This window comes from Plectrocnemia conspersa, unplaced genomic scaffold (assembly GCF_051122295.1).
Source record: "Plectrocnemia conspersa isolate PC_06_02 unplaced genomic scaffold, ASM5112229v1 ptg000008l, whole genome shotgun sequence".
NCBI lineage: Eukaryota > Metazoa > Arthropoda > Insecta > Trichoptera > Polycentropodidae > Plectrocnemia > Plectrocnemia conspersa.
This window is the reverse complement of record NW_028277172.1, coordinates 20134411-20155066: the sequence shown is the minus strand read 5'-3', so window position 1 is coordinate 20155066 and position 20656 is coordinate 20134411. Positions and strand designations below refer to the sequence as shown.

General features: G+C 32.8%; 1 protein-coding gene across 17 annotated transcripts in view; it reads left to right on the top strand.

Moving 5' to 3' along the window:
* The window catches only part of LOC148233292 (serine/threonine-protein phosphatase 2A 56 kDa regulatory subunit gamma isoform-like), a 76878-nt gene that overhangs the window by 14398 nt on the left and 41824 nt on the right, over positions 1 to 20656 (top strand). Inside the window, exon 1 of one of the 17 annotated variants that reach the window (XM_088189316.1) lies at positions 6303 to 6769. The exons of the other annotated variants lie outside the window; for them this stretch is intronic. Within the exon in view, the coding sequence (XP_088045442.1) occupies positions 6737 to 6769 (33 nt within the window). The 5' untranslated portion in view covers positions 6303 to 6736. Of the gene's footprint in view, positions 1 to 6302; positions 6770 to 20656 lie in introns of those variants that run through there. 17 annotated transcript variants of the gene reach the window in all.

Here is a 20656-nt window from a genome sequence, read left to right as displayed (position 1 = left end):
ATTTTACAGTCGACATAATCCTCCATCCGAGTATGTAATTCAAATAACCATGAATGGTTTTCGCACCACGCGTACTCTAATTGATAATACGCATCCGCAGAGACGTCGTACAGTGCGCACCGAAGAAGTTGTTTCTGATGTGGAGCGTTGTATTGAGGAGGACCCGAATGAGTCGATTCGACATCATGCACAGAAATTGGAACTGAGTAAAATTTTGCGGAAAGATCTTGGTTTATAAGCTTACAAGATCCAGCTCATGCAAGACTTAAAGCCACTTGACCATCTGTGCGTCGTACGTTCGGTGAATGGGCTAAAAACGAGATTGCTCTTGATCTTCATTCTCACCACATTTTTTTTCAATGGTTGAATGGCTATGTAAAGAAACAAAATTGCCGCATTTGGAGTAAATAAATTCCATAAGTCATTACTGAGACGCCGTTACACCCACAAAAGTCTCTGTTTGGTGTGTTATATAAGCTGGTCCATATTTCTTCAAAAATTATATCGATCAGAAAGTTACAGTGAATGGGGAGCGCTATAGATCCACGATTATTGACTTCTTCGTTCCCCAGTTGAATGGCATTAATGTGGAAGAGCTTTGGTTTCAACAAAACGGCGTAACAAGACACACAATCAATTTATTGATTGTGTGTCTTGTTGCGCCAAGATCGCGTGATTTAACACCTTTGAATTATTTTCTCTTGGGATATGTGAAGTCGCTTGTCTACGCTGATATACCAGATTCGATGGACGACTTGGAAGCCAACATTCGCCGCTTTATTGTCGATATATGGCCCCCAGCTGCTCGAAAAATTGGTCGAAAATTGCTTTTTATTAGAGCTAGACGTGGCGCACATGTGCCTGAAATCATATTTAAACACTAATGGCATAAAATTATCTTTCCAATAAAGCCAATAGCATGGCCATTACCATAATTTTTATGTGTTTCGTTGCAAGTTGTATACCTTTAAAAAATCACCCTTTACAAAGGTATCATTTGTTTGTCATGCATGAACACCAAAATTTAAAGTATATTCAAAGAAGTTTATTGTCATGGATATTAAAAAAGGCACATCATTTAATAATTGAATTAAATTTTTATTGTTTCTATCTATCTGCGGCGGGCCGACCAAAATGAGCTCACGGGCCGTATACGGCTCGCGGGCCGGAGGCTTCCCATGCCTGATATATCCCACGAACAAGGGTGTCGGCAGTGCCTTATGCATATTATATAATCATGGCAATTCCTTTTTGAGATTCTGCTGTTATGTATATATGGACGTACTCTCTTCGAACCTAACAAGTAGGTCGTGAAAACAATGAAATGCTGTATTGTTGAAAAACAAATTTATGTTTTGGCAGTTTTTCATAACTAGGAATCCTGCGTGTTTTGCACACTTTGGACACCGCCAATGACGCAACTGATAGATGGTTCGTTTCATTCGAGCCCAATTACCAGTCGCCGTCTGTCAACCTCTCGATGTTCTATTGTCACATTTTGTCTCTTCGAAGACGATCATTTTAAATAATCGTTTTTGAAATTTTATTTTTTTGAAGATAAGCGTCAACTCACGCCTCATCTGCCTAAAGTTTTCTTTTACGACCGCAATTTTGCACGGTATCTTAATAATAATTATCTGAGATAATGTCGAACGACTACGAATATTGTGTCGTTGTGGCAGTCGGTCTGCTATTCGCCAGAATACGGTAAATCGTCGTATTGTATATTTGGTTGGACCGTTAAGATATTCTATGATTGAATCATCGCTTACTTGATATGTATATATATATATTTAAACTGTCGCTTTCATTTATATCTTATTAAATTAAAACAAATAATTAGATAACAAATAAGGTTATCGCTTTTCAGCTAAGCGTTCGCTGTTGCTGCACACCTGAGCGTTGTAGCTACATGGCGCGGCCTTGCTAATGTTTAATTTGAATGTTTATCTATGGACGTGCAGCTAGTGCCACTGCTGGTCGACATATTGCTTTTTGATAAATTGTTGTAGGTTTTTGCAAGTGTGTCGGTGCGATCGATGCAGGCGAGCATTGAAGGTAGCGTAAAGATGGAAATTAATTATGTTCGGGGAAGGCGAGGCGCGTTTTAATTCTTTAGAAATTCTGATTTGACCCCCTCCCCTTATCCCCGTGGAATACGAGAGGAGTTTTTGGCGGAACATCTCGAAATGACTCGGGGCAATCAATAATTTGCGGTTTCGCCGAAATTAGATTCGTCTTTGAACGTTCGTTAGGCAAGCGAAACAGTGAAGTTTGAAAGAACATTAATTAGGTAACGTTGTCGTGATCTGAAATCTAATTATTGTTTCCGTAAGATTCGATCGTTCACCCGAGATGCTCATTTGACTATCATCTCTACGTATGTATAAGGCGGAGACAAATTATGCCCGTTTGTATAGGGTGTCCCAAAATTAACGCAATAGAGAATACATTTTTCAGTCTTTAGATTATTTTTTTATTGAATCATAAAGTACATAGGATAGGATTATTTATGATTATTTTTTATTTTTACTAACTTTAAACTCTCAGCTGTCAACATTTACTGCATAATTTATTTTATTTTACCTCAAAATTCGGAATTTGCTCAACTGATTTTGATGCAGCGATATTCAAACAGTGTTCATTGTATACATTTTTAGTTTATCTTTATCTTATCAAACATATTGCTGGTTTAAATGTCAAACTTGTTATGTAACAATTTGACATTAAATAGATAATGATGTTTAAACAAATCTTTTTATACTTATTGTATTAAAATTTTATATGTAGATTTTTGGCATTGAAAAACATTTGTATAAAGCTATACGAATCACCAGCTTTTACTGAAATTCACATAATAAATTTTGCATTAAAATCACCGTTATATACGAGGAATATTAGGAAAGTAAAAATATAAGGCTTATGTTTTTTACACTGTTTACAACACCGAGTTTATTAGGTCTCGGTTGAAACAACGCTGTGCTTTCAGTGTCTGTTTAATGCCATAAGTTTCGGCTCATTAGCAACTACGACTCTTAAATAGTCAGACTTTCGGTTCAGTACATTGAGCGGACTTCAACCTCCTACCTAAGCTGTCGCTAGGACAGCCGCAGTCGAGTAAACCGGCGCGAAATTATTGATGGTCTCCAAACATATCTTTGGCTTAAAAGTTTAACTCTTAAACTTTGTTTGTATAACTTTTCCAAAATGAACATATTGAGTTTTGCATTTAAACTACCCCTATGTACGATTGATATTAAGAATGAAAAAATACAAGGTTTGGAAAAAAGTGATTTTTTACTATGCCGTTTTCGAATTTGAATTGGTTGAACTATGACTTTTATTTGATCGGACTTTCGCTTTAGTACATTATACAGAGGCTAGGCACGACTTCACTAATAAATTGAAGGAGACGGATAACGAATATCAGACGACAGAAAAAAACACCATTAATATTCAATCTTTTGAAATGTCCATCTAGCATATTACTCTAAAGGCGTGGACATATTTCGTTGGTTGAATAAACGAGCGCAAAATTTTTTGAATTATCTCTGTATGGTTGTGATTCGCTGGAGACCTCCCCAACCTACTATACAAAAGGCCGGTCTTCAAGGGATGATCATATAGATCTTAAAGGACCATTCCGAGGACAATGTTTCGCCTCTAGCTACACTCCTTTGGGCTAGGAACCCGAAAAAACATATGATAAATGAGACAACATGAAATATACATACATTGAATAGGACAGGTCATAGTATTACGCATATGACACGGTACAGTACTGTTGTTCAAAACACAAGAATACCGTCATCGTTGTATTTTAATTTTTAATGTTTTACTTTAAAAAAGTGAAAAAATAATTTTTGCTTACATATAGTCACGTTGTGCTTAATAATTCATATTATTTTGTAAAAAAAAAGTCGTAACCTTCAATCAATCAATTATTTTTATAAAAAAAATAGATAAAATTTATTTGGTGTGCAGCGAAATTTACTAATGAAGATATTTTCTTAAGCAAATATCTCGAGTTATTGATCGAGAAAGTTTTATATATTTTTCTATTAATTTTTACGAGAGCGCAGAGGCATTTGGACGTGTAGCGCATTTTTTTTTGAAATGTCCGCAGACCTTCTGTATGGATTGCTTCAATTAATATTTCACTCATTCAATTTAAATTAATATTTAGCTGTTTGTTGATATTTACACTGTCGTCTTATATAGCTTTCAAATGCTTCCAAAAGTTGTGAAATAATAAATCGCCTAGTTATACTATGTTCAGAAATCACAGTCAGTAGGTAACATTTAACAAAAGTATTTCATAGTTCTGCTTTCTATTTCATTGTTTACTGTTACTTACTACTTTATAAAAAGGTGCATTTTTAAAAATACCAAATTTTGGACCTATCATTGCATTGTTTCGTGCTTTCTAAAATTGTTTTTTAACCTTTATGAATTATCAGCTATTATTTCTGATTACATTAGTTCTTAACTTGAGTCTTGAATAAGGATGCAATAAACTTGATTAAAAACGGCTCGTATTTTTCAGGTCAGAAGTTTAATACGTTTGTGGTCAGAATTTATAATATATTACATGGGTCAGAATTTATATTAAAATGTCAGAATACATCGGTTAAAATATAAGCGGCCAGAATAAATATTAGATAGTCAGAATTTATATTAATTGCTCGGTATTTGTATTATTATAAATTCTAAGAATTATTTTGTCAGATGGTCTGAATATTTTTTTCAGTCCGTATTACGTTTAGTGGTCAGTATTTATAAAGAATAGCTATTATTGTATTTTAACCTCATGATTTAACCATGATCTGTATTTTAACCTCAAGCTCAGTTTTATGTCGACAGTAGTCAGCATAGTAATAAATGGTCATTATTATAGGTGTTTTAGGTCCAACTTATTTTATTGTGCTCGCAACACTCAGATGACAACACAACAAGCCGAGTGTGCTATCCGATACCGCTCTGTCGTTATTCCCGCTTCGTTCGTTGCTCTGAATACTTTTGCGTCCTATATACAATCAAAAAGATTCGTTGAGAGTTATTTATGGAGTGTTCACTGTTCAGTCAGTTTATGTGCAAGCGAAATATTTCTGAAATTAATAATTTACTGCACATTTATATTTATAAATGTTATAATATTTTTAAATTCACATGATCGTCAAATATTGTAATATCCGATCGTTCTATATTTTTATTCTAACCATTTGATATTTATTCTGACCCTGAATGATATAATTATGATCAAGCTGTTAATCAAATTCTGACCGTATTTTTATTTTTTTTTGTTTTGTTTATTTAATGTTTATTTGAATTATTACCATTTAATTTGTTGCCATTAATCACAATCTTTTTGTAGTTTGTATGAAATTGTTATTGACCATTGTAAATTAAAAAAATTGAGAATAATAGTAGTTTTGCAGTTATATTGTATTTTTAACATATCGAGTAGTTCATTTTGTGAATGTTTCTGATAATAAAATATACTCATATGTAAACTTTCACAATGATAAAAGTATTTTTACTATACCTTTACCCCAAATAAAGAATAACATTAAAATGTATTTAAAGGTATATTTACAAAATAGCGTAGTCCGTGCGGCCTAGACTAGTAACTCGGAAACTACGGGCTCGGGTCCCCGCAACAGACTCGAATTTTTGTTTATAAAAATGCGCAATATTTATTTTACATTTACATTGTTATTACTTATAATAGAAGTAACGCTCAATGGATTGAATTTTGATTTTATATTATTTCAAAATATAATAAAATTGTGAATATAAATTTGCATTTAAAAATAGGTCCCTACGGGAATCTCTTGCGCCAATTAAGTATTTTAGAATGACAATGGTGTGCCAAAATTTAGGAAGTCTATATATTCAATCATTTTATTTATTGTTAATTTTTCATTGTAACATGACAGGTATTAGACTAACACGTTACAACAACTACTAAATATGTAGTAGGACACTAAACTGAAATCAGTGTTTATTATTTATAAACTGTTATTACAGCTTATAATCAATACTTGTTATTATGCATGACTTATCTTGATTTTAATTTTAATTATTCATCATAATATTTATCCGCGTGATTAGGAAAATCTTGGAAAACTTAATATATAATGATCGATCGGAATTATAGATATATAATAGTCACTAATTCTGATTTCCCTGACACATATGAAATTGAAAAACACTATATTTTAACCTCGGTCTTTTATGTATTAGTCACCGATTGAAGATGGGTTAAAACTTTAGAATGAAAATAAATTAAAATTAAATAGGTTTGCACCGTGATTCGTTTCGCTCTATCAAGGTGTTCCAATGGATACAATCTGACCGAACCAGATGTCTCTTAATAATTACCACCGCTGCTGATTGAACCAAACTCGGCCTAACAAGGATCAATTTCGCCCACAGCTAGTCACTCACTCACTTTTTGTGTCCACACATTGGACTGACGTGCTTCCAACGCGGCTGTTCATAAATTAAGCTGAACCGTTACAACGCCAGAAGAGTTGAGGAGAGCAGCAGCACCTCTGCGCATTTTGGCCAATGCTTGATATATTGAGCGGAACGTGGGAGGAACGGATCAACGGTACAAACAACCATTAAAAGAGTAGCCTCCGGATCGAACGTACGCGTGTCCGTCCGTCTGCGGCCACATGTATTTGATGTGGTACCGAGACTTTGTATCCGGAGGATCGATTTGTGGAAGATGACCGCCGCGAAGCTGTTGCGTTTCGTCAAGGTTAGGATTTTGTGTTTTAGAAGAAGACAGATTTCTGTGTCCAATTGGTTAGACGCGTGTTGCTTCGATCGTTTAATTTGCCGTTTTGTCGCTTCACGGTTGCGGGTCTAATCGATTAAGATGTTAAATTTGAACGTTTATGATCTGCCTAGATTTGTACAATGACTTATGGCCTGGAACTATTAATACAAATTACTAGTTCGACTATTAACGTGATTTAAAATATGCTAATATGACTAAGCTCGAGCATTAACGTGACTGTTATTTTACAATATAATACGTAAGATGCTTTCGTGATACGGTGATAAACATAGCCGACGATTGGGTTAATTACTTTGGCAGTTATTGATAGTCGCAAATTATTTAGAATTTATGTAGTTTATTCGTGCTGGTGGTGATACATGGTGTCTTTATGCAAATTTTAGGCTTTATAACTCCAGTGCGAATTTGTCGTAACGGAATTTGGAATCACGTATAGCCGTACTCTAAAATCGTAAGGAGTTTATTAACCTGGCGTTAATCGGGTGGTTTGTTATATTATTTGGGAATGCATAAAATATATTAATATGTTGTATTCAATAAGATTTTGTAAAACGAATTTCCGAACATTTAAAAATCACACAAATTTAAGGATATCTTCGGATTTTTTATTATTAATCGAACATATGTATTTCATTAACTAAAAAAAATGATATTAATTAAATGGCCGCCTTTGATGTAATTTTTCATAAATTTCGGGCGATATCTCGGTTATATGTTGGTTTTTAAGTGCTCCAACGGTTCGGGTTTATCGGCGTAGACACGAAGCGTAACCCCAAAAAAAAATCTAACGGCGTCAAATCGCATGAACTTGGCGCCAAAACGTGAAATAATGCGACATGGGAATTTTTCACGCAAAAAATCCAACGTTGCACAACCATGTGTCCAAAAATCCAACCATGTGTCTTCCACATCAATATATTTGATTCCGTGCCAAAAATAATCGTTTATAGCGCTCACCATTGACTGTTAGACGTTCATCATATTTGAAATAATTCCTGGTGAGTTATGTAATGAAGAGGTATAAACAGCTGAAATATAGAATCAATTTTTAAGAGGCTATGAAACCTAGATTTTACATAAAGTCCTCCGTCAGTTGCTACACTTACAAGTTTGTTATGGGATATTTAAGCATTGTTCAATATTGTGTCTTGACTGCTACTAAATCGAGCATTTCTTTTTTCATAATTAATTTTGCAGAAACATAACGAGTGCCTGCTATACCTTACGTGGTTTAGCAGGCATATTACAGGCGGCCCTCGACTTTCGCACATAATTGGTTCCTGAAAATGTGTGCGAATGTTGAATGTTCGAAAGTCGAGGGAAGTAAAAAAAATTGAAATTGTGTGTATTTGAAAATATTTATTTATCAAGTAAATATAAGATGTTTAAGAGGCGTTTAAGTAGGGTTTGCGGGTGTTTCCTTTGAAAAGTTATCAAGACTTAACTGTTTTCCACTATTCTTTTTCTTTTCTTCATATAGTATTTTATAACATGCTATGTTTTTATTGATCGCCCTACGCACTTGAAATAGGCGCTCTCCATTGGGATCACAATCTTCAATAATATTTAAAAATTTGTAAGGTGCGTGAAGGCTTCATTCATATTTTTCATTGTTAAAGAGTTTTCCAAAATAAGCCCGTCTCATCTACATTAAATATTTGGCTAGAGGAATATTCTCCATCTTCAATAATTTTGGATTATTAGGAAATAAATTCTTTTGCAGCATCTTTATCCGCATCAGCCGACTCTCCAGTAAATTTAATATTATGAAAAGAATACCTCATTTTAAAATTGTAAAACCAACCCATACTTGCTTGAAAAGCCGTGTTAAAATCTTTTTTAATCTATCCTTCCAATCTTTGTGCAAACTAAGAGCTTTTGCTTTAACAATTGAAATACTCAGAGGGACATCTTTTAGATGTTGGTCATCGATCCACGATGACAAAGATTTTTCATTTCATCTATGTTTTTTTTTGCTGTGTTTTTTTGGAAACATACCTTTAAAGATTGTGGAAATATATCTTTGTTTTCCACAATTTTAAACGTATTCCTTAATTATATTTTTATTTTGCAAAATTGAACATATCGTAGACCCGTTTGTATCATACGAACGTCCGATTGAAGCAAAAGATTCACCGCTATCAGAACGTCTAATAATTTCCATCTTTGTCTTGAATCGTGTGAAGTTTATTAGTCCTTGATTTATTTTTGTTCGTATCAAATCAAGTTTTTCCGTTTCTCACTCATGTTTATATTAAAAAAAAAAAAAAAATTAAATTTAAAAAATTTGTTTTTTTTAAATGTGCGAAATAGCGAATTGTGCGAAAGTCGAGGTCCGCCTGTATACTGCTCGCTACTGTGGAGCTGCATTAAATATACAAAAGAGCCGCATGCGGCTCGCGAGCCGCCACTTCGTCATGTGTGGAATATACTATTGATATAAGGCTAGTAAAAATGGCCAGTGTATGTGTTTAAAATGGTCATGTCAGTTCCTAATCCCATGGTTAGTGATCCAATTTTTTCTATGTCGCTATAAATATGACGAAAAAAAATGAAAGGCCCATTGTCACTGTTGAAACTAATCAAAAACATTTTTTCGATTCATGTTAACTTAAAAATGGGTTTGTCTTCTTTGAGATTCAACTTCTTTGCCACAAATAGTGAATAGTTGATTTGTACGAGCTAATTTTAATATTTTCTGTCATGCTATTAGAAACATTATTACAGATGAGTTACTTTTTACTTTGAAATTACAATTCATCTAAAATGCAAACAACACTACACAACATACTGGACTCGAGTAATAATTCCCACACACGATCGATTTCAGCGTTTTTCTTGGAAAGTAATACGTTTCGCTACCGTAGACATACTACGTACTATTGCAGTGCATATTAATTTAATATATATCGAACCGAAGGGTATAATTTCACGGTTCGTATCAACTGACACGTGCACCGTCCACATACACCAAAGAATCGATTTTGAAGAAGCGTATTGGACATGAACAGTTATTAAAATTGACCGAAGAATAAAAAAATCGAACTTATGCACGCTAAGTCCATCAATCAGTGTTCAAAGACCAATCTGACTTTTTTATTCGTTACCAAAGTGTGACGTTGGCGAATCAATAGTATCGCGTTGCACATGTGATCTGTGTATACGCGTTCAATTTTTACGTAACGTGAAATTCAGCAAGAAGTCCCACAAGCAATGAACAATGTGCTTCGTATAAACATGGCGTTATATACGTTTTGTTTTGTATTCGGCGGATTTTTACGATCGAATGGGAAATTCTGTGTTTAATTAACGCCCTGAGTGCGAATCAACAATGGACATACCCTTGACGTTTTCGTGGAATATGTTATTGTATCCACAGCTTATGTAATTTTATTCAAAAAGAAAAAGAAAGTAACAGATTGAGGCGGTTCAACGTTGAACGTGTCGGAAAACATAAGTAATGAATTGTATGCCGTCACATGGCACATTTGTAGGCCCTGAAAAGGTTAAATTGAAACTAACTTGAGATCGGTGGTCGAGTGGTGTGACAGGGACATTCATCCCCCTTGAATTTAACTAGAAAAATGCATGTCATTTAATGAAATACTATGAATCTTAATGAATTTGAAATATTAAAAATACGACTATTGATTGGCCAACTTTTGCACCCCCTAGAAAAATCTGAAATGACGTCCCTGATTCTTAACCAGAAATTATTAAATTATTTCTTAAATAAAATCTAAATAAAACAGTCTCAAATCTATCCAGAAAATATATTTTTTTGAAATATTTCATTTCAGTGAAATCAAATTGGAATATATTTTCACTGGTAGATGCTAGTAAAATTATATGATTACAACTTTACATACTTATCAATATTTATTTAAATGTCTTGTATAAATGTTACAATGAATATGTATTTTTCAGTGAAGTTATATTTTCACTAGTGGAGTGTAAATACATTTTCACCAGTAGATATATATATATATATATATATATATATATATATATATATATATATATATATATATATATATATATATATATATATATATATATATATATATATATATATATATATATATATATATATATATATATATATATATATATATATATATATATATATATATTTCTACTAGCTAAAATATAATTTAACTGATAGTGAAGTTGTATGGTGCTCTAAAATATCTATGAATCTCAATTTGACATTTGCGAATTGTCCATTTGCTGTTCAAACGCAAACTATTGAAGTTCTTGAACTTAATACTCGATAATAGAAGTCGCATCTCGCATATTGCACTATGTTTTAAAAATATAATAGCTATTCTTACCGATATTACTAGGGACTTGTGATATAAGAGCATTAATCAAAGTATATTCAAACCGTTACCGAGCGTTCCCACTGCGACGGCTTCGACCCGATTTTATTGCTTTTGATGTGGATTTTTGACTTCTGAGTAGTGATAATTGTTTTTTGCGCTCTCTTATTGGTCAAAATTCGGTTTAGTTGTACTTAATTCGATTTTCACTTATTGTAATACAAAATGTTGTTTTAAAAAGTCTTAACGTGAACGCCACATAACCGAGCGTTACCACTGTAACGGCGATATCGCGATTTCACTGTTTTCGACGTGGATTTTTGACTTCTGAGAATGGATAATTGTTTTTTGCGCTCTCATTATGGTCAAAATTTGGTTTAGATATGCTTCATTCGATTATCACTTGTTGCTATATAAAGTATTAACCTTTTTTGTGTGTATTACTAAATACGATCGCAAAGCCGCGTATTTTTAGATTTAAAAAAAAAACAGCTCATAAAGGTTTGGAAATCACGTGTTGAACCTTCTCACATCCCTAAAAAGCCTCAACGTCGTAATTTTCTTGATACTTATTTTATTTGCAAACGACATGGCGCTGCTCAAGAAACAAAATTGTTTTGGTTGTTCTTAAACTCGCTATTCAAATTATCATAATTTTTAATGCTTCTTCATAGATGACTCTATAAACCCAACACAGCATGTAATATTTTTTCTTAGCGTTAATAATTTCTTGCGTAAGAAAAAAAGGGTTGCGAAGCACTAGCGTCGTGACCGCTTCGAGCGACAAAAGTCTCACGCGGCATTGAAACGGTTAATGTGCACATTATATAACCGAGGGTTTTCACTGCGACGGCGATTGCACGTTTTAATGAAATGCTATGAATCTTAATAAAATCGAAATAATTAAAAATCTACCACCGATTGGATAACTTTTGCCGCCCCCTCCCCCTGGAAAAATATGAAATGATGTACATGCAGTGCGAATTTTGCAGCTAGTTATACATTTAGTATCACATATTTTTAATGGCACTTAAAAGAAGCTTGGATAAGCTAATCGCTTTGGGGTCTAACTCCACCTCCAAATCTTCCTTCCTTACTAAATTGCAAAGTGTAAATGAAACAATGTATATTCGTTGCAAAATCATTAGTATTTTTTTTATCTAGATAAGTCTGGAAGCTTATGAAAAAATATTTTAATGAGTTCTTGTAGTAATTGATTGCTTTAGAAAGTTTGCGTGGTTATTGTGCAGTTTTGGGTGCTCTGCCAATTTATAATATTCATAGCTTAGACAAACACATTTAAATGTTAATTTTTGAAGCCCAAGAAAAATTTCGATTTAATTTTCTATTGTATTTAAATGTTGACATTTATTTTTATTTAAATTATTAAGTATTTGTGGTATATAATAAAATAAAAAAATCTTGGAAGGCAGCTAATGATTTTTTAAATGAAGATTTTGCTACGAGAAAATCTGATTCTTGCCATAAAACAATTTAAAAGTAATAAAGTATGTCTTTAAATTTTAATTAGCGTTTAATGTTCATCAAAAAGCGCTGGTGTAGTATGCAAAACCTTTTTAGATATATATATACATTGTTTGATTATTGTTTTTTTACGATCTTTCTCAAAATGTAAACCACCGAAAATTTGCTAACATTATTTTGTTGGGATATGTGATATTTAGAACTTTAAATTATCGTACTGACTAACGTCGTCGTCGCTGGACTAGATGTTCGCTTTTAGTTTCACAAGTCGTAAAGATAATGAAATAGACTATACAACTATAACATGATCAAAATAATTAAATTTTCATACTAAAATTTCATTTAATCATTGGAATTTTTGTTTTTAGCTTTTATTTTATTTTAAATTTCTTTAAAGACTTTGTAGACTAATGAATTTATTATAAAAAAGGGCTGCTAAATATCGTTAAACTTTCAGTTTCGAAAAGTGTCATGTCGTATCGTTTTCCATATACATATATATACAATATATTTCCTGCGGAGATTTCTTATTACCTTGGTGGAAATAAACTGGCTTGAGAGATTTCCAGTCGAGACTTAGGAATTACGTTCAAAAGGAAGTGTAAATTCTCTCTACGTTTGAATTATATTTGCGCCAAGTTTTATAAGATCTTCGGCTTTGTTGTATGGAACGTATTTCACTTTGATAATACGTAAGTCTCATCCTTTATGACACTAATCTGTAGCAATATCACAACCGGTGGGATGCAAAATATTCTCCCATGATTCAGAAAATCCAGAAAATATGAGGCGCTTTGAGTTATGATTTGCTATGCTCTCGTAGAAGTTATACATATATTGCCTGCTGTGGATAAACTTCATCTTCTTGAAAATTTTTAACTGCGTCTTATAGAAAATCTTTGGGTAACACTTTCAATGTAATTTTTATAATCGGTTTCGGTGCGGATCTGCATTTTCCAACTTGGCTATGACAGTAGTCATCCAGCTTCTTAATACGCTGGCATTATACGTTGGCCCGTTCCATGTCAACTATATGGATTTGGTCCAATATTTGGTATTTTATAAAAATGTTTTATGTTTAATTTTGTTTGTAAATGTTGTGACGCATTGGGATAACCTATTATGGAAATGTCCAGCACTTATGCTTTATGTAGACGTCGTGTATACAGATTTTGAGAAAGCCTTTGACAACAAAGTTTGTCATAGGTTATTATTAAAAAAATTGTCGAACCTCGGTTGCTCGGATAACTTAACTCGGTTATTCTCGAGTTATTTAAGCAATCGTAGACAGTTTGTAACCTATGGTGGCCGATTGTCGAAAGAATAATTTACTCCTTCGGGGGTTCCTCAAGGATCCAATCTGGGCCCTCTGCTTTTTGTGTTATTTATTAATGACATAAATACAGCAATTACAAATTCAAGTTTTCTTCTGTACGCAGATGATTTAAAATTATATAAATGCATTCGATCTGTTTTGGACTCCTCTCTACAAAGTGATTTAGACTCTCTGTGGAGATGGGCTTCCGTTAACCGTCTGCCCTTTAGTGTCGGAAAGTGCCATACTGTGTCATTTTCTCGATCCCGTTCGCCATCAGCTTATTTCTACCATCTCGGTGGTAACATTTTGACTAGAGAAACTTCCATTAAAGATCTCGGAATCACTTTCGAGAGCAAATGGAGGTTCTCTCTACACATACACGACGTCTGTGATAAATCTTCCAAGATGCTCGGCTTTGTTATGAGGAATGCCTTTCACTTTGACGATCCGTCAGTTATTCGCATCCTCTATGACACTTTAGTTCGTAGCATTCTTGAATCGGGATCTATAATTTGGAATCCCCGAACAGCCAAATATTCCCTTTTAGTGGAAACAATTTAAAAAAGGTATTTAAGATACCTTTACAAAAGGACATTTGGTTATTATCCGTACATATATCCCAACGCTTTTCTTTTAGGAGCGTTGGGATACGATTCGCTGAGTTCTCGCAGAAAGTTGTATGTCGCTAAGCATTTTTTCAAATTACTAAAAGGTGCTTTCGACAATCCAGCTATTCTCGAGGAATTCCAGTTTTGGGTTCCGGAACATTTTCGAGAATCACGATCGCGTCCTCCTTTGATGGCCGTTAGGGCTAGGATGTACACACTTGCCGACTCGCCTATAGCTGTGGCCATCCGGCTCCTTAATACGCTGGCATTACATATTGAACTGTTTATTGTTAGCTACGAGGAGCTGATCCAGTTTGTATCATTTAATTTTGATATTTTATAATTTTTTGTTATGTTTATTATTCTATTTATGTATATATACGGATTTTTTGTTTTATAAATTTAAAAATTGTTTTCGACCATCGTGGCGCATTGGGGTAACCTGTTAGGCCACGATGGTCTTAATTTAATCTAAAATAAATAAATATTAGGAAACGAATATAAAATATAAATTATCGATAGAACAATCTTTTTCATACCCATCAGTAGATCTAACGATCTTAAGTATTATTTAAAGTGGCAGAACTGTCTTAAAAATAAAAAAGTTTTTTAAAGATGCTATTAACATATATTTAGAACGCAGTTTTTTTTTTATCAAATATCGTTGTGCACTATCGCGTAATATCATTAATTGGTTTATCGATCTTGAAGAAACAATATTGAAATGATTCACTTGCTAATCGTGAAGTTTATAAAACGTTTTATGGCTCAATGTTTACTGGTAATTAATATAGCAATTGTGTTTCTACGCTTGTTTTTTATATGTTTGACTAAAATTATTTTATATAATAGTTATAAATTAACAGTGTAATCGACAGTTTAAATTATGTATTTTTGTGTCACACATAAAGAAAATATATGTATCATTGTTAATATCAATCAAACGGATGATGTCAGTTTAATGTAGGTCATTCTGATTACATTACAATCGTCACTTTCGCGCTTTGATCGGTTAATCCATACAGATTTTTACAATTTGTAGGTTGTTCACAATAACGACACGTTGGTGGATTACTAAGTAGGTACATCTGTAATTATATGCATGCAAAAATAAAATGACCCCGTTCATTTCGGATGCAGAATATGTGTATCCACGCTTCAACGAGATGACAGGTCACGCATGCCGCGCATTTTCTCGAGAAAAATTCCACACACATATGAAGAATTTTCCATTTTAAATGAAGTTAGTATTATTAGTATTTGCATTACGATGCACGTTAAAATACCAGTGATCTAATTTGAAGGATCTGTGTGACGTATGGCAGTGCATGTAAATGAGAATTGAGTTAGGATACTCTCTAAATATTAACCCATCGCAGACGATTCGTTTTTTTTGGAGTCATGCCAATTTATTTGCACTCTGTACGTAAAGAAAGAAACGCATTCTTTGTACAAGGTCGTACCTGATCGGCCCCGTTGCGTGGCGTATAATTCGCGTCATAGACTTGTAGACTGATATGTCTGGTAATCTAAATGAATAATTTGGCTATGGTAGCGCACACTAGGATGAGCAGATATTAAATAATAGTAATAGTTCTTAATCGTTTTGTTGTCGCACATCTCTGTGAAGGGTATACCAATCACTCTTTAGTCTTCATTTTTAGTCCCTGGAAAATTCTAAATTCTTCACACAGAATCCTATAATTTTCTTGAATAAAAGTGGCTAGTAGATCTTAGGAGAATTAAGATTGAGATAAGATTGAGGAGAATTAATAATCCTCTTCGTCACAATTAGAGCTATTTGCAGTTTAAAATCTTTTTCTTCCATTGAAATATTCGCCTTTATCTTGAGGTTAAAAATGTGCTTCAGAGTAAATGGCTGGACCAGGTCACAATATATACCGTTTACATGTTAATTTCTTTCATTAAGGAGATACACTGCTGGTTCACTCGTTCCTTTTAAGCAGTCCGCTAAAACGCTTTTATTTGCACGTGAATAGGATAAAATCCATTAGTTTTTATGATATTTAACGAATCTTGTAGAAGCTAATTGCAACGCGAAGATTAAATTTTATGGCAAGGTATCTAAAGAACTAAGTTATATTATTAATGAAATTTTTTTTTTGTCGGTTTTATTATTTTCGCTGTTTCAGATATCCGAAGCATTTTCTCTTAAATCACATCTCAAGAGCACTGATTTTTTGCTTATCTTTTTAATTGTCCACGACTCGCTTTTATAAAATATATACAGTGATATCTCTTTGTAACGTATACTGAAATAACGAAATTCCCAGTATAACGAATCTTTAATTTGTCCCCGAAAACTTTCATACAAAAAGTTTTCATTATAACGAAGACTTATCTCAGTATAACGAAATATTTTGATCCGAATTTAAGAATGACGTTATCACTTGACACAATATTTCACCGAATTCTGTTCGTCCTTGACTTGGCGTGTGCCATATGTGTTCACAAATCACATTCAAAGTGTTTCACTGACTCGATATGTTATTTTGATGCTGTAGTAATATGGTAATTAAAAATAAAATAAAAGCATATCATATTTTTTATATGCAATATAACGAAATTTTTTCTTCGGTCCCGTGAGCTTCGCTATACTGAGATTTCACTAATAAGAGACCGGATTAATGCGCAAATAAAAAGTCCTCTTTTTATTGATTGTCATTTAAATTCCAACTGTCTAATATCTACATTTATTTTTAAGTAAAAAAGTATGTAATTATAGTAAATGTAAGTGTATCATACCAATCTAAATTACTAATATAATTGTAAAATATTATATGATTTAGGATCAAAATTTTTGTTGATTGAAATTTTCGTGGTGCGCAATTTAGTTTGCGCGATAATCACCGAATCGTTACAGTGAATGAGTATTTTTCAGTTATGTTATATTTTCATTAGTATAAATATAATTTAGGAAAATCATATGCAAATACATTTTCATTGATAGATATACATATATTTCTACTAGTAAAAATATAATTTAACTGATCAGCGCTAGTAAAATTGTATGTTGCTCTAAAATGACTGCGAAACTCATATTTTTGATATTCAACATCAAAACTAACCAAACCCAATTTGACCTAATTATAGCACAAAAATTATAATTAGTTTCAGGTACGTCATTCAGATTTTTCTGGGGGTGGAAGGGGGGGGGGGGTAAACGTCGTTTTTATAATGTTTCCATTTCATTAAGATTCATAGTATTTCATTAAATGACATGCATTTTTCCGGTCAAATTCGAGACTTTCGTCGCCGTTGCAATGAAAACGTTCGGTTATCCAACATTTATATTAAAACTTTTTATTACAATATTACGACTTAATATAATTGAGAATCGAATGACGAACATCTAAACCGAATTTTGACTAATAGGAGAGCGCAAAAAACAATTATCCCTTCCCACTGCGAAGGCGTTGACACGATTTTATTGCTTTTGCCGCGAATTTTTGGCTTCTGAGAAGTGATAATTGTTTTTGCGCCCTCCTATTGATCAAAATTTGGTTTAAATATACTTTGACCAACACTCTTATATCGGAAGTCCTTAGTAATACAGTGTCTAATATTTATTTTTTTCCAGTTCCTGGCCAAAGCCATTTACCTGGGTAAATCCTTAGTAATATCGTTAAGGATAACTATCATATTCTTAAAACATAGTATAGGCAAACTATGGAGCAATATGCGAGATGCGACGTCTCTATCTGTACTTCTTCTTTCGCTTATTTATCCTTAGAGTTGAGTTAGTTTGTATTTTAGTCATGACCAACTAAAACTATAGTTAGTTTTAGAACTTTCATTAGGTTAGTTTAGGGTTAGAACAATAAATGGATATTTCGCAACTGTCAAATTGAGTTTCATAGACATTTTAGAGCAGCATATTATTTTACTAGTGCCTATCTATAATATATTATATTTTCGCGAGTAGAAATATAAATATCTACTGGTGAAAATGTATTTGGATTTCACTAGTGAAAATATAACTTCACTGAAAAATATACATTCACTGTAACATTTATACATCGTATATAAATAAATAGTATGTATACATTACTTCATATGGAAAAGTTGAAATAATATAAATAAATTATATTATTTCAGATAAATTATATTTTCACTAATAAAAATAATTATTTACCGGTGAAAATGTATTCCGATATGATTTCACTGAAATTACGTATTTAAAAAAATATTTCGGGACAGATTCGAGGCTGTTTTTTTTGAGGGATAATTTGATAATTTCTGGTTAAGGGTCATTTTAGTTTTTTCATGGGGGAGGAACAAAAGTCAGTGGTTGTTTTTTTACTATTTCGATTTCATAAAGATTTATAGTATTTTAACAAAAGACATGCATTTTTCTGGCCAAATTCAAGGGGGGGAGGACGTAAATGTATCCACCTGCCCTCATCATGACGTCCCTTGTTAGTTTTAGAATTTTCACTTGGTCAAGAAAGTCAAGGAACTTAACATTTTTGTCTTACCAGGTGACATGTCGCCTTGTAACTATTTCTGAAACAAAATTCGATGGTGGCATTTAAGTATCATTCACATATAATTTCACTACCACCTGTCAGTTAAATTATATTTTCACCGGTAGAAATATATATCTTCGGTAAAAATGTATTCCTATATGATTTCACTGAATTGCCAGTGAAAATATATTTTCACTGGTAATACATATTCACTGTAACCTACAAAAAATTAGGATATTCTTACATCAATTGTTACGTACAGAATGATTCAAGATAAACTCATTTAAAATCTCGAAATTCAATTAAATTTTTTTTTGCAGAGGTTTTGTCGAACTATCTTGAATTTTGTCTCGATCAATATCGTATCAGTTACCTGTTCTAGTCCTCGAAAGTTTTCTTAATAATGTATACTCCATATACATATACATATACATATGTATGTTATATGGTTTAAATATACAATGAGCTTAAACACGCAGTTTGAAATATTGTGATATTATAATTTAGGGTGTAATTATTGTGGTTAGAAAGAAGCCTTAAGATACGTCCAAAATCGTCATACCATTTTGGGGTGGCAGTAGTTAGTCGGGCACGTTACACTGATGAGTGTTGTAGTGGACGCAGTTGTGAAATCTACACTAGTTAGCTTATGTAAATTCGGTTAGTGGTGGTGAAATGATCTGGTGTCTTATGACGATTAATCCGTGTTGCAGCTCATATAAGGTTGTCTATCGTATAATTGCTAATAAAGATATGTTTTATGATCTTAATTCCTTATATATTGATTTTAATTTTATTGGATATTTAAACCTTATTTTATAGGTATGTAAAGAATTGTTTCGTTAACGTTTTAATGTATAAATTAAATGTAATATGTATAAAATTAAATACATAATTTCTAATTAAACTTCCTCAAAGTCGATCGATGCCTATGTAAAATCCATCCAAGGCAAAATACCTTTTTAAAGAAATTTATTTTTGATTCGAATTTAAAAATACAGGTATTAAAATATGAACAGTTTTGATTAAATTAGTTGCTCGTCCTATATTTTATGTCACGTTATCACGCGTAATAATTTGTCGACTACCGTGCGTCACTTTTTAAACCAATCCAATCATAACCCTAATGCTATCGCGAATTAAACGCAATCATCGTCGATTATGGTTGCGATTAACTTTGTAAATGTATTATTATATACAATATAATGCGGAGCGGTGTTATGGCTGAAAGCGTCGTCTATTCGACTCTTGTCACGAATTAGCCTGAATTATGTATCGCGCGTCTGGATATCGATTTTATTTAAATTTGTAGTGTCATTTGCTTCGTTCTCACGGCGATAATGAAAACGTTTGGCGCTTTTGACTCCTTGTGTTTTTTTTTTATAAAAAATAAGCCCTCTTATTATTTAATGGAGTGCCGGCGTTGAAGTAGGGCGTTGCGCATATTTATTGTGAATTTATGCAAAGGGAGGAAATTAAAGGAAAACGTTCGAAACAGTGTTTTAAATTAGAATGACTCGGACTTTTTGAAACGTTGTATAATTTTTGCTTGAAACTCTCAACACTATTTACACTATGTAATTCTCAAATATTGGCTTTTGGTTTGCTTCATAAACAACTCG